This window comes from Typopeltis vanoorti, chromosome 15 (genome assembly GCF_054136105.1).
Source record: "Typopeltis vanoorti isolate ZY-2024b chromosome 15, IOZ_Tvanoo_1.0, whole genome shotgun sequence".
Lineage (NCBI taxonomy): Eukaryota > Metazoa > Arthropoda > Arachnida > Uropygi > Thelyphonidae > Typopeltis > Typopeltis vanoorti.
Genome location: NC_143563.1, coordinates 10,514,236 through 10,528,653, shown reverse-complemented (window position 1 = coordinate 10,528,653; position 14,418 = coordinate 10,514,236). Strand labels below are relative to the sequence as shown.

The following is a 14,418-nucleotide window of genomic DNA, read 5'->3' as shown; positions in this document are numbered from 1 at the left end:
TGCTCGCTGAAATCCTTAATGGATAAGACTTAAAGGAAACCCGTTTCACTTCAGGTAGTCAGCTGGAATGCCAACAGACTGCCCAACAAAATATTGGGTTGTTGCAAATGAAATGGACGTTGAATGCTGTCAGGTTTCTTCTGGTTGCTGAAGAAAGCAAGCGCTGAAGTATATGCAAATTTTTTATGTCATGTGACAGCGTCACACGTGGGTAATGTAGTTCTAGTATTTGTTTCGTTCCACGAGCATTAAACATTGATTACTGCCGACATCAAGTCAATCATGGAACCCAGTCAATTAAGGTTGCTATACCTTTACGAGTTCAAATTGGGAAATTCTGCAGCGGCTGCAGTAAAAAACATCAAATTCGAATTCATTCGAATCAATGGAGGAAGGACGATGGCTCGAATGAATTGAAGGATTTAATCGAATCAGATCCACGACAAACTGTACGAGAGATTGCCCAAACACTAAATGTACACTTCTCAACTGTTTCACAGCATTTGGCAATAATAGGAAAAGTAAGGAAGCTCGACAAGTGGGTGCCTCACGAATTCACTGATGAAAACAAAGCATGGCGTTTGGAAGTGAGCTCTTCTCAAAGAACTTTCAAAGAACCTTTCTTCTTTACTTCTTAAGAAGTAAAGAAGAAAGGTTCCTGCAACGAATTTTGACTGTGGATGAGAAGGGGATATTCTTTGACAATCGTACACGTTCGTCGCAGTGGTTGGAAGTGAAAGACGCTGTAGGAAGGACTCCAAAGGCACCTCTGCATCCAATGAAGATGTTTATTGTATGTTGGTCTTCTGCGTGTTATTCACTACTCATTCCTTCCACGAAGTGAAACGGTAAATGCAGCTCGATGTTGTACAGGTATGCGGCAAATGCATTAAAAATTGTGCCTTAAGCAACCAGCCATCAACCATACAGGAAGTCAACCATACAGGAAGTCAACAATTTGGGAAACGAAATTGTGCCTCATCCTCCATACTCTCCTGACATTTCCCCAACAGATTACCATTTTTTCCGGCACTTCAGCCATGTTTTGTCCAAGAAATGCTTTGCCAACGACGCATCAATTTATCGGGTAGTGGAGGACTTCATCACTTCCAGAGACACTGAGTTTTATAAATGTAGTATAAATGACGTTGTCACACGTTGGCGACAATGCATTGATGCTGCTGGAGATTACTTTGATTAAACAGGTATTCTTCTTCTTTTTCAATCGTCCTTAAAATCGGCCATTTGCAAAAACAATATACAAGAACTACAAGAATTCGCAGCAGAAACCCAAACAGATGTTAATCTCATTACCGAAACATACCTTCGTTCAAGTGACAAGATCACAATCAACAATTACACCCCATACCGCACAGACAGGACCTACACAAGAGGAAGAGGCATTGCCATCTTTGTCAAAAGGAACATTGAACATAACGCAGTAGCTAAGCCTCAAATAGAAACAACAGGAATAGAAATATATAAGGAAAACTCAAGCAGCATCATGATCTTTGAGCCTACAGCCTCCCAAATAAAAAACTCCTACAATGAGATCTGGATGAAATACTAAACGCAGGCAAAGCAGTAATCGTTGCTGGAGATTTGAACGCCAAACATTCCACATGGAACAGCAGAAATTCAAATATCAATGGCAGACTACTGAATTCATACACCACTACAAGAAACATGACAGTAATAGGACCCACACACTACGGAGCAACCGGCCGTCGAGATGAACTTGATATAGCAATAGTAAAAAACATTGCGCACAGCTATCAAATACAAGTGAACGACTTAAGTTCTGATCACAACCTCATCATATTGCAAACTAGGCACCGCACAAGATTTAACGGAAAACACCACCACCTTTATAAACTGGAAGCAACTTACCTCAGCCTTCCAGGAAACCCTTGGATCAGTACCACATATAAGGTTTTCACTGCGTTATCTATATCCACTGAAAATATAGAAAACGCAGTGAAAATCTTTGAAAAGCAATTACTAACAGCAATATCACAAGTAACAAATATACCCGAATGCGCACCACCAAATAAACTCACAGCGGACATAAAACGTCTTATCCGAGAGAAAAACAGGTTAAGAAGACAATATCAGAGAACAATGGAGATAAGCAGGCAGTTAGCAGATCAACAAACCAGATTCGGTATACTCTAAAGGATCACCGAAACCAACTTTGGAATAACAAAATACATCACTTAAACAGAGAGGATCAGTCATTGTGGAGAATGATGAGATCACTTTGTTCGAAACGTAACACGCTCCCTCCAATCCAAGGAGAATACAGAGTCTCCTACACTGATAAGGAAAAAGCAGAAACATGCAGATAGTTTAGAAAGACAATGCATCCCCAATTATACCAATATAGATTTAAACTTCATAAGAAACGTCCACATCAAAGTGCGTAAAATAACTCAAAACGCCTCACTCCAATCCAAGAACAAATTCGTGTCATCAATAGAAATATATGAGATCATAAGAAAACTAAACAATAAAAAGGCTCGGGGTTGGGATGGTATAACGAACAAGGCGCTCTAGCTACTCCCCCGTAGAGGGGTTATGCATCTGGTAGCCATAACTAATGCCATCCTTCGGCTAAATTATTTCCCAGTGATGGAAGCTTGTGGATTTCTTCCTAATTCTAAAACCTGAAAAAAATACAAAATTTCCACAGAACTATCAGCTATCAGCCTTCTATCATGTGTAGGCAAGATTGCCGAACGCTTTATACTAACACAGATTCACGAGGCGACAGATTGCAACCACGTCATACAAGAAGAGCAATTCGGATTCAGAAAACAGCAATCTACAACTCTCCAAATTTACACAGTCGTTGATCAAGGGTATGAATGACAACAACATTCTGGTGCAGTCTTCCTGGACATAACACAAGCATGTGAGAGAATTTGGCATCATGGTCTAATTTTTAAGCTATACCAAGTAGCAATCCCATTACCACTAGTTCTACTTATCAAATCATATCTGAATAACAGAAAATTTAAAATAAAACTCAATGGAATCAGATCCACAGAAAGGAGAGTCACGGCAGGAGTCCCTCAAGGCTCTCTGCAATCTCCCCTAATCTTCTCTATATACATGGTAGATCTCCCCAAGTTGTTCCCATCCATCACCTCCCTCTATGCCGATGACACAATTAGCCGGATACCTCCGTCCACATGTGGCCACAAACAAGCTGCAGAGAGTAGCCAGCGAATTAGAGAATTGGTACACCAAATGGCGAATTGCCATCAAGCCAGGAAAACGCTCCGCAGTACTTTTCACTAGACGTAAAGCAGAACCGAACACAAACATACAAATGTTTGGAAAAATCATCCATTGGTACAACTCTACCAAATATCTAGGAGTTCAGCTTGATAACCGCCTATATTTCAAAGCACACATAAATAGTGTCTCCACTAAAGCAAATCAGAAGATAGTGCAGCTATATCCACTTTTGAATAGGACTATATCCTAAACATAAACAACAAAATTCTCCTCTACAAATCACTGATAAGATCTCAGATAACTTATGCCTCACTAATCTGGGGACACACGTCTAAACAGAACATCCACAGATTACAGACGATCCAGAACAAATGGCTAAGAATGGCATTCAATGCCGCTTGGTTCATCAGAAACTTCCAATTACACTAGGAAGCCAACCTTCCAGATATTAAGACCTGCATGATAAGCCTTGCAGAAAAATTCTTCACAATCACAGATAATCACCGAAATCAGCTAATTCGACAGGCAGCGGACCACTATTACCCTCAGATCACTTCAACCACAATAAAACCGAAATGCTACATCGCACGGGAAAGCTAATACAGCTTACAATGCTCACAATGAGCGGGTAAATTATCCACAATAATCCCCTCATACCTAAAATCAGATAAAGGGATGAAGAGCCAAGTACTCGGTCCATCTCCCAAAGAAGTTGCAAGTTCCGTACTGTTGTTTACTTGTGATGGAGTCAGATATTGAATTTTCGATGCAAATTAGCTTATTCTATTGGAAGTTTTCGGTGTTGAGATCACATCTTTATGTAATTAAAGAGTTTAATGAAATAAACAATGAAAACCCGTCAAAGTGTCGTACGACTTACGAAACTTGTCGGGTTTTTAACATACATAATAATGTGGTCTCAATACCGAAAACTTCAGAAGTACTAAACCACAGAAACTTACGTACACATATAGTTTGTGTTCGGAAAGTGACTTGATCTTTACTCCAGTTTTTTTGTGAAAGTCAGTAGCTGCTTAACAGGTAAAAATTTTATTTAATTTACGGAACATCTCCATATAAAGATGACCTAGTCCAAACTTTTGGCAAAAATCAAGTAGTCGATCTCCTCAAAAAACTATTGAAATTTGAAGTCGAGTGGCCTTGTTATTTAAATCTATATTCTGTGACACGTCGAGACACTGCAGGTGACGAGATGGGAACAGAAAGTAAAAAAATATATTTAGTGGTCTCCTGCACCTAAAAGATTCCGGGAAGAACATGCTCGTAAAAAAGCGAAGGACTGTAGATGTTCTCAAAGATGATCAAATGGATGATGACACTCCTACAACAGATACTTGAATCACCGTTAGCGAGAAGGTTCCTTCAGTCATTCTAGGAGACAAAAGCAGATGGACGTCGATCATATCAATCATGAAGGACCAAAATATCGCCTACCCGTTGGCAAAAATACAGATTGGGGCATAAAAATTCAGCCCACTGCTGTTGGCGATTAACCTCAACTAGCTCAACTGATGGATAATGATATCGTACAATGTCGTACCGTCTCCCTAAGTAGCGAAAGAAATTTGAAAGTGGTACTTACAGGAGTCCTTAAGGATATCACATCAGAAAAGATTGAAACGAATCTTATTAATCAAAGTTTGCCTCCGATTAAAGTGAGTAGATGTATAGAGCTGACAAGAGCCCGATGCCACTTGTGTTAGTAGAAATGCACAACTCTCATAACAAAAACTGCGATCTGCGGTCTCAGTTTGGCTCCTGAACTTCAAAGAAAAAGGACATCACCAGGACAATGCCACAGACGTGGCATTGGCCTGGTAATGCTCAGAAGTCTGATAATTTTCTGAGCATTACCAGAAATTTGGTAATGTTCAGAAGCTATGCAGGGCCTACAAGTGTTTGAAATGTGGTGAAAATCACCCAACTAACGTCTGTGCCAAGCCGAGAACCATACCTGCCAGATGTGCCAATTGCAACGGCCCTCATCCTGCAAATTACAGTGGATGTAGCTTTCCCCCCCCCCAAAAAAAAAAACAGACTGACAGTAAGAAATAATCAGACTCCCACTCAACCTCCCACACAATTAAAGAAAGCTGAACCCCCTCCTACTCAAACATTATCTAAAAACCAAGAAAGTACGCTTCAAAATTTCTCTATCAGACCTGCTATTATTTACGTTGAAATTTTTTTTTCAAATTTTAATGTAAAAGTTTTACATATCTGTTTATAACTATTTATGAAATAAATGTATTTCACACACACACACACACACACACACACACACACACACACACACACACACACACACACACACACACACACTACATGTGTGGTGTCACGAAAGTTATATGGACTTACCAATTTTCGTTTTCAGCATGATGGCTAACTTTCTCGCAATGGAACGTATCACTAGTCGCCCAATATCCACAAACTGTATGCAGTACCCACATAATATACTAATGCCTGAAAGCCTTGATTTTAATTCTAAATAATCTATCTCCCATTATTATTTTATTTCCATTATGATCAGTTACTTTTTATTCTGTTAAACGGCAAGCATATTCGAATTAAATACCTGTTGCGTTGTTTTGGTGATGCCACTTGAACAATCAAATAAAAGTAACTAATTCAAATTATATATTTTTAACTGATTTTCATTTTTCAATTAATTTAACACTTAGCTGTTATTCTTGATATATATTTTAACAATAGCTTATATTTAAATTAATATATCTAATTTTAAAATTTACTAAAGTCCAGTATTCTTAATTTTAATTATTAAAAATTTACTATGAAAACGTGTAACAAATTCTAACACCTTTCTTTTTCTAAGCAAATTTATATACATAAAAAAAGAGTAGTAGTGCTGTTATTACTTGTAATCTAAGAGATTGCAAGTAAACCCACAGAAGAGCATAGCTCTTCTGGTGAAGCGCACCTGTTTTATTTATATATTAAGATTCCCTGGAAAACTGAACCTAATTACAGGTATCCCTGGATTAACGGGGTTAATTAAGCCCTCAATATTACCGCTTATATGAAAATCGAGTTAATCAATGGTGAAAATTACAATTATAATTCGTCTATGATCGATTACTGTCTTAATAATTCGTAGGAGGCTGCGTAATAGGATTGACGTCATCACGCCACGACGCTTGCATGTTTTTACATGGTAAATATAACCCTGCGGAGCTCGCCGCGCTAAAAAATTGAAGCGTAGGTTGCGGTATACCTGAGAGATACATTCATACTAATATGTGCTAAAATGCAATAAAACATAAAGAAAAAAAACTGCAAATATAATACATGATGGTGTGGATATTGAATCCACTTAATCCAACATTATTTCATAACTGAATATAGAAACTACAAGGGTTTCGTGCCGAATATATCGAAACTAAACGCTTTGGCGGATGCAAGCATAAGCACCCTTATGGGCAACTCATAGTAAAGGTGGAGTAAGCTCCAGATCACTTTCCTTAGTATTTCCCTAATGTAAAGCACATCTCTTAGAGGACATGTATGATAAATAAGCCTTTGGCTCTCTATTTCAGTAATACATGATGGTTTATTTATTTTCAGTTACAATCTAGAAATTATTGAACAAAAAATGAAAAAAAAAAAACTAAACCAATACTATACTGACATCGGAGGTCGCGGTATCTCTCAGATACAATTTACTGTCAAATATTACAAACCTTTACATAACATGTGTTTAACCAAACTGACGGCAAAAAACAGAGCGGAATATCATTCTCAACACGTGAATGCTCACTACTGATTACCTCCGAGCTATACACTGAATTGTGTAAGAATATTTATACTAAACATTTTGCATGTATCTGTCAGATCAGCCGCGAGCTACACAAGGTTAAAGGCGCGTTAATCAAAACTTTTGCCGTGTATATCAAGAGATAGTAGCAATTAATTTCCCCAGGTGTTAATCAAATACCGCTTTAATACAGCAAGGGTACCTGTACCTGGTGTTTTACTGGACAGACGACTATCCTTCAACCATCACATCAAGGCCTTATGTGCAAAGGCATCTAAAGTCATCGCCCAGCTCTACCCGCTAATTAATAGGAACAGTAACCTAAACACCAGGATCAAATTGCTTTTCTACCAGTTGATGATTCGTCCCAAAAGCACATATGCTTCTCCAGCCTGGAGGCATACCACCAATACTAATATTCTCAAATTACAACGAGTGCAAAACAAATGCCTACGCATGATTCTAAATGCTCCTTGGTTTGTCAGAGATATTCAGCTTCATCGGGATACAAATCTTCTCTTCTCCTCTTCCCTTTACCACAAGGGCTCACTTTAGTGAGTACGGGAATGGCAAACCAGAGGTACCTGATGCTGGACCATGCCTTACTTCATGTAATATACATCTGTTATATTATTCTGTAGACTGGTCCCTCCTCTTCTTTCTTTGCTTCTTTCTCCTCTCCTTGCTCCTTCCCCCTGATGCTATTAGAGTATTCGAGGGCTCGCGGTGAGTCTTTCCTATCTTGCTAAGTCATTTCGTCTTATGCAGCCACCGAAGGAGGCAAGCTAGCCTCAATAGGTGCCGGTCCCAAGCCCGGATAAATGCGAGGGTTGATGTCAGGAAGGGCATCCGGTCGGAAAACTTCAGTGCCAACTCAAACTATGATTATGAGTCGAAGAGAAAATGATATAAGGGCTAGGACGTACCCCTTAAGCGACGCGCAGCCACATCGCCCTACAGCTGTGAGAAGTGGACGAGGGCTACCGCATCAAGGGCGGGTGCGGTTAAAGAAGCGAGCCCAGAAGGTGGAGAGGATGTTGCGAGTGGGAACACTGAATGTTGAAAGCATCACTGGAAGGGGAAGAGAGGTGGCAGACATGATGAGGAAGAGGAAGTTGGACATTTTATGTGTGCAGGAGACAAGATGGAAAGGCAAAGGAACTGGGAGATGGATATAAATTGTTCTACTCTGGAGCGAATAACGAGGGAAGAAATGGTGTAGGAATTGTGGTGTGTGTCAGAATGAAGGGTGAAGTACTGGACGTGGGTAGAAGGAACGACAGGATCATGCGAATGAAATTGGGTCTTGGAGAAGAGCGGGTGGTCGTATTATGTGTATATGCCCCGCAAGTTGGTTGAACAGCAGAGGAAAAAGATGAGTTCTGGAACGTGTTAGATGAAGAAATGAGGGAATTGGAAGAAAATGAGATGGTGATTGTCGGAGGAGACTTGAACGGGCACATAGGAAGACAGAATAGAGACTGTGAAAGGGTGCATGGTGGCCACGGAGTGGGAATGATGAACCAGGAAGGAGAGAGGGTTGTGGACTTTGCAGTAGCGTTTGATCTGGCACTTTTGAACTCGTTTTTCTTCAAGAGGGAAGAACATTTGATAACATTTAGAAGTGGTAACAACAGCTCACAAATTGACTACATTTTGACTAGAAGAAAACATCTTAAGGTTGTGACAAATTGTAAAGTAATTCCAACAGATCAAGTAGCACAACAACACCGACTGCTGTGCGCAGACTTTAAAATAAGATCGAAGATAAGAACTTCTGGTTGCCATGGGATGAAGACAATTAAGTGGTTTCGCTTAAAAGAAGAGAGTGTGAGGAATCGTTTTAGGGAGAGAGTGTTAGAGAGGATTTCGGATGGACTGGAAAATGTACAAGATTGGTGGAAACATAATTCAAAAGTAATCCTGAGCTGTGCAATCGAGGTGCTTGGTGAGACATCTGGAAAGATTAGAGAGCAGAAGGAGGGTTGGTGGTGGAATAATGATGTACAAGTGGCAGTGACAGCTAAGAGGAAGGCAAAGCAGAAGTGGGATGAGTCAAGAGTGGAAGAGGACAGAGATGTACAAAGAGAGAAAGCAAGAAGCCAAGAGAGTTGTGGCACAGGCGAAGGCCATGGTATATCAAGATCTGTATGATCAATTAGAAACAAAGGAAGGACAGAGAAAAATTTACCAACTAGCGAAATGTAGAAATAAAGCAGCTAAGGACATCTTACATGTGAGGCAGATCAAAGATGCTGAAGTAAGAGTATTATGGAGGGATGTGGACATAAGAAACAGATGGAAAATATACTTTGAGGGACTTTTGAATGAGGAAAATGCAAGGACTCACAGAGGAGATGGGCAACCTTCTGAGGGGATGGTGCAGAACATCAGTAGAATGGAAGTGACTGAGGCCATGAAGAGGATGAGGAATGGAAAAGCGATGGGCCCCGACAGAATTCCAGTGGAGGCATGGAAGGAACTGGGGGAAGAGGGAATTGACTTGCTGTGGGACCTGTTCATGAAAGTTTGCCAACAGGAAAATATACCCGAGGAATGGAGGGAGAGTACTCTTGTTCCCATCTACAAGGGTAAAAGGGATGCACAATACTGTAAAAATTACAGAGGAATAAAGTTGATCTCCCACACAATGAAGATCCTAGAAAGGGTTCTTGATGGTAGATTGAGGGAGGAGGTGGAGATTGCAAAGGAACAATTTGGCTTCATGCCTGGTAGATCAACAACAGATGCTATCTTTGGGTTACGACAGATGATGGAAAAATATCGAGAGAAACAAAGGGAGCTACATCTGGTATTTATTGATCTGGAGAAAACATACGATAGAGTGCCAAGGCAAGAAGTCTGGAGGTGTCTGAGGGAGAAGAAGGTGCCGGAGAAATATGTCAGGTTGGTGCAGGAAATGTACAGAAATGTGAAGACAAGTGTTCGGACCTGTTTGGGACAGACAGAAAGTGTTCAAGTAACAGTTGGCGTGCATCAAGGGTCAGCATTAAGTCCCTTTCTGTTTAATATTGTGATGTAGGTGGTAATAGAGGAGTTGAGAGAAGATGCACCTTGGACTATGTTGTATGCAGATGACATCGTGCTGTGTGTAGATTCAAGAGAAGAAGCGGAAACTTAACTGGAAAGATGGAGAAAAGTACTGGAAGAGAGAGGTATGAGAGTGAGCAGATGTAAGACAGAGTATATGTGTTGCGCAGTGGGCGGTGGCGAGGAGACAGATCTGGAGCTGGAAGGAAATGTTATCAGGAAGGTGAGAGACTTTAGATACTTAGGTTCAACAGTGGAAGAAGATGGAGGAGCTGAGAAGGAAGTGGGATGCAGGATACAAGCAGGTTGGAAGAACTGGAGGGAGATGGCTGGAGTGTTATGTGATAAGAGGGTGCCGATCAATCTGAAAGGCAAAATTTATAGGACAGTAGTGAGGCCAGCTATGACATATGCTATAGAAACTGTGGCCCTGAGGAAAAATAACATTAGCAGGATGGAAGTAGCAGAGATGAGAATGCTTAGGTGGATGTGCGTGACCAGAAAGGATCATCTGAGAAATGACTATGTCAGAGGAACAGTGAAAGTTACGAACTTAGGAGCGAAAATACAGGAGGCAAGGTTGAGATGGTTTGGTCATGTGATGAGGAGGGGGGACGAATATGTGGGAAGAAGGGTCATTCAGATGGATGTGCAAGGAAGGCGGAAGCGTGGGCGGCCAAAGAAGAGATGGAGGGAGCTGGTAGAAGAGGACTTGAAGATGAAGAACTTGATCTGATGTGGTGACAGCCCAAGACAGGAAGGTGTGGAGGAGACTCATAACAAAAAGTGACCCCACTTAAGTGGGAGAAGCTGCAGAAGAAGAAGAAGAAGAAGAAGAAGAAGAAGAAGAAGATACAAATATCCCTTATATATTCTCTTTCCTTCAATCGTTAGCAACAAATTACTTCTCAAAAACGTCTCCACACCCCAACGGACTACAAAGCAAGCTGCAGATTATAGTGAGACTGATCTCTACAAGCACAAAAACCATATTAATTTCTAATATAGATATGTAAGTTCCATGCCCTCCCAGGGGAAGCATATAGCTCATAAACTTTTCCATCACTGTATCCCTATCAGATAGCGCGGAGCATAAAAAGCCTCTAGCTTCACCCTTAGAACCAGCAAGGTCAAATGCTGCTGTTAATTTAATTAAATAAATTAAATTCTTAATTTTAAGCACGAATTTCGATTTGTAATCCAACTCTGATCTGTGCACAGTGGGTTTCTAAGGGAAACATTAATATAATTTATAATAAGCTAGTGTGTACGTGTCTATGGTATATGGGACTTTAACACACACACACACACACACACACACACACACACACACACACACACACACACACACACACACACACACACACACACACACACACACACACACACACACACACACACACACACACGTACGTACGTACGAACATTGGTACATACACGTATAATATAAGAAACACTGACTGCAACTAAACCTTTGTGTTTTGACAGTAAATATTAATATGCGTCTTAATCTCGTGTGCGTGTACTAAAAATATGTGAATACCATTTTCACAAACACTGCATGCCATCGACAAATTACTTGCTACAATGAGGTGCAACATCGAAAATTCTACTTTCATTGGAGCATGGCCTGAATCACCAACTTTTAAGAGAAGGTTTACCTAGAAAATATGATTGTGTAAAAAAAAAAAAAAACTTTACGTGTACCCACAAACTGACTGAAACCAATAGTGTGTTTAACCGACATGCGTTAGTGGAGTCTCTCCAATAGAAGTTCAGGCTGGTCACACAGCTGTACAGGATTTCGTGTCAGAATATTGCGTACTGGACATTATATTCTCGGCCTACAATGGAAGGTCAGCCGCATACAAAATAAACTTCGTCCTAGATTATGCTTGGATTCCGTTTGCATTGGGCAGAGCTTACCCTACAGTAGGCTATTGGAAAGCGGCTGTGGTATCGAATGATGAATCACGTTAGACATTTTCGAAATCGGATGAATGTGCTTCGTTGTGGCCCGGAGTGATGTTAACTTTTCGGCGATGCTTTTCCTGAGTTGAATGGTTAGAATCCAGTATTACGTTGTACCGACTCTATGGAAATGATCCACGTGATAATGCATCATGTTATACAGAAAGGTAGTAGTTGGAGGAATGGAAGAACAAGGCGCTGTTGCTGTTGTTGGAGTTAAGACAGTAGCTAAGGCTTAATATAACACTTCTGTATTATAATATATTACTTATGTATTATGTCTGGTAAGCACAAGTGTTTTCTAACAGTTTTTCCTTGTTTTTCTAGATGAAAAGTCAGCACAGAGTTTTGATCTCAACCCCATAGATCACCACTAAGGAAAGTTCCAATATCGGAACTAAGACGTCCAATTTTGCTATAACAACTGACTGCCTTTATGCTAAAGGAATGGGCCAAAATTGGTGTATGCATTTATAAGCATTTAACTGAAACTTACCCAAGACAGTGGCGATACGTAACTGTAATCACTGGCACGGTATTTGTATGCTTATAAGAAACACTTTGTTTATGAAATTTCATAAAATAAAATAAAATACGTTTGAAAATCTTCAATAAGTTTTTTTTAAGGTGAAATGTGAATAGAAATTTTAAATGAAGTACACAGAACACATTGGTTTTATTGATAGGCATATCGATTTTCCATTCTTTTAAAAGCATTTTTCATACAGTTGACATAACAACAATGCAAACAAGACCACAAATCCTAAAGTCTTTTTTTTTTCATTTTTGAGAGACTGTACTTGAATTTACGTTTTTGCCTCCACCACAATTTCTGTGCAAATATTCTGCTGGATACTGTCGAATATCATCAACAAATGCCATCAGGCACTCATTGTCTGTCGAATCCAGTTAGTGAACTGAGACACCCTTGTGTACATGGCTGGAGTTCGTGATTTGCAGAACTCGTGGGATCCTTTGGACACCACCCCAATAATTGTCCATCTATCGTTCCCTTCTCTCAACATCAGAGGACCTCCGGAGTCGCCCTGCAATAGGTAAAATCATAATGAAGACGTTTAAAATATGAAAGAAAAAATTAATAATAATGCAATTCTTAGGCTACGATGGCTTCGCTGTTTATTTATTTGTGGAAAATAGGAATCTCAAACGAATTTGATCTTTACATAAGATGACTGACCACCATGCCCATAATTGGAGCACTTCACATTCTTAATTGCTGATGGTCTTCTGTTTGGTTTGCTTATTTTGCATGATAAAATCTCGAGTTTCTTAGGAGAAAACCTTCCTCTCAAAACAAGACAAAGGTTCTTTGTATCACGTTAGTTATGGATGCTACAAATCGGCTGACTCTTGGTATTTCAGTTATTTTCATAACTGAAATATTTTTAAAATATTTTACAGTTTTACATTATTTTTACATATTTCATATTTCAGTATGAAATATGTAAAAATTTCAAATTTCATATTTTCTTTATATTTCAGTATGAAATATGAAATATGAAACAATTCCTTGCCATTAAAATTTATATTAAATTTATGTAAAAATTTTAAAGGTGTGTTAATGTTTGTTGTAATAATTTAGAAATTTCATTTAATTTAAAATAATTTATAAAATTGCTTTATAACATTTTATATAATAAACTTGGTTACTATAATTATATTAAATTGTCTTATTCTACAGATCTAAAAGTTCTCTATGTCTCAGGAATTCGCAAAAGTATTAATTACAAGTAATCATCTCTAGTTAAATATTCATATTTCTTATTTATTATACAACACTATTATTTTTACGGCTATTTTAGCCTGTTTTTGTTTGGAAAGTATTAAGAGGAGTAACATGGACATTTTCCCAGAAATAATACCTATATTATACAACACTTTTATTTTTAATGTAAATGCAGTACTCTAAAACTTATTATTCCCTAAAAACTTCCAAGTTATTGGAAAAAGGAAAAACACCTTTTATGAACTTGCATAAATTTGATATAAAAAATATTTGATATAAAAAAATTCTTCATTATGAAGAAAATTTTTTTTTTTCAAAATTCATTTTTACTCGGTTGGAATATTATGAAAAAGCTTTAATGACTGATACCGAGAAATAAAGAGATGACGTGGTTTATTTAAAAAGTTACTACTAGTTTACTAGTTTCGTTGAATTGATCAGCATCTTCAGGTATCACAATCAAAGAAATATATCAAAAATTACAGAACCTTAAAATTGCATTAACACAACAAGTACAAAAGAGAGTAGCGTGTTTGAAAAAAAAAAATGCGAGCTTGAGTTCCAAATAAACGTAGACTACGCGCTATTATGAGTGCGCCAATACTGAACAGAG

At 38.9% G+C, this 14,418-nt stretch overlaps 1 protein-coding gene across 1 annotated transcript in view; it reads right to left on the bottom strand.

Moving 5' to 3' along the window:
* Positions 1-12,715: 12,715 nt before the first annotated feature.
* Positions 12,716-14,418, bottom strand: part of LOC150098378 (venom protease-like) — a 30,725-nt gene continuing 29,022 nt past the window's right edge. Inside the window, exon 8 of the mRNA XM_090405195.1 lies at positions 12,716-13,104. Within this exon, the coding sequence (XP_090261321.1) occupies positions 12,940-13,104 (165 nt within the window). The 3' untranslated portion in view covers positions 12,716-12,939. The remainder of the gene's footprint in view (positions 13,105-14,418) is intronic.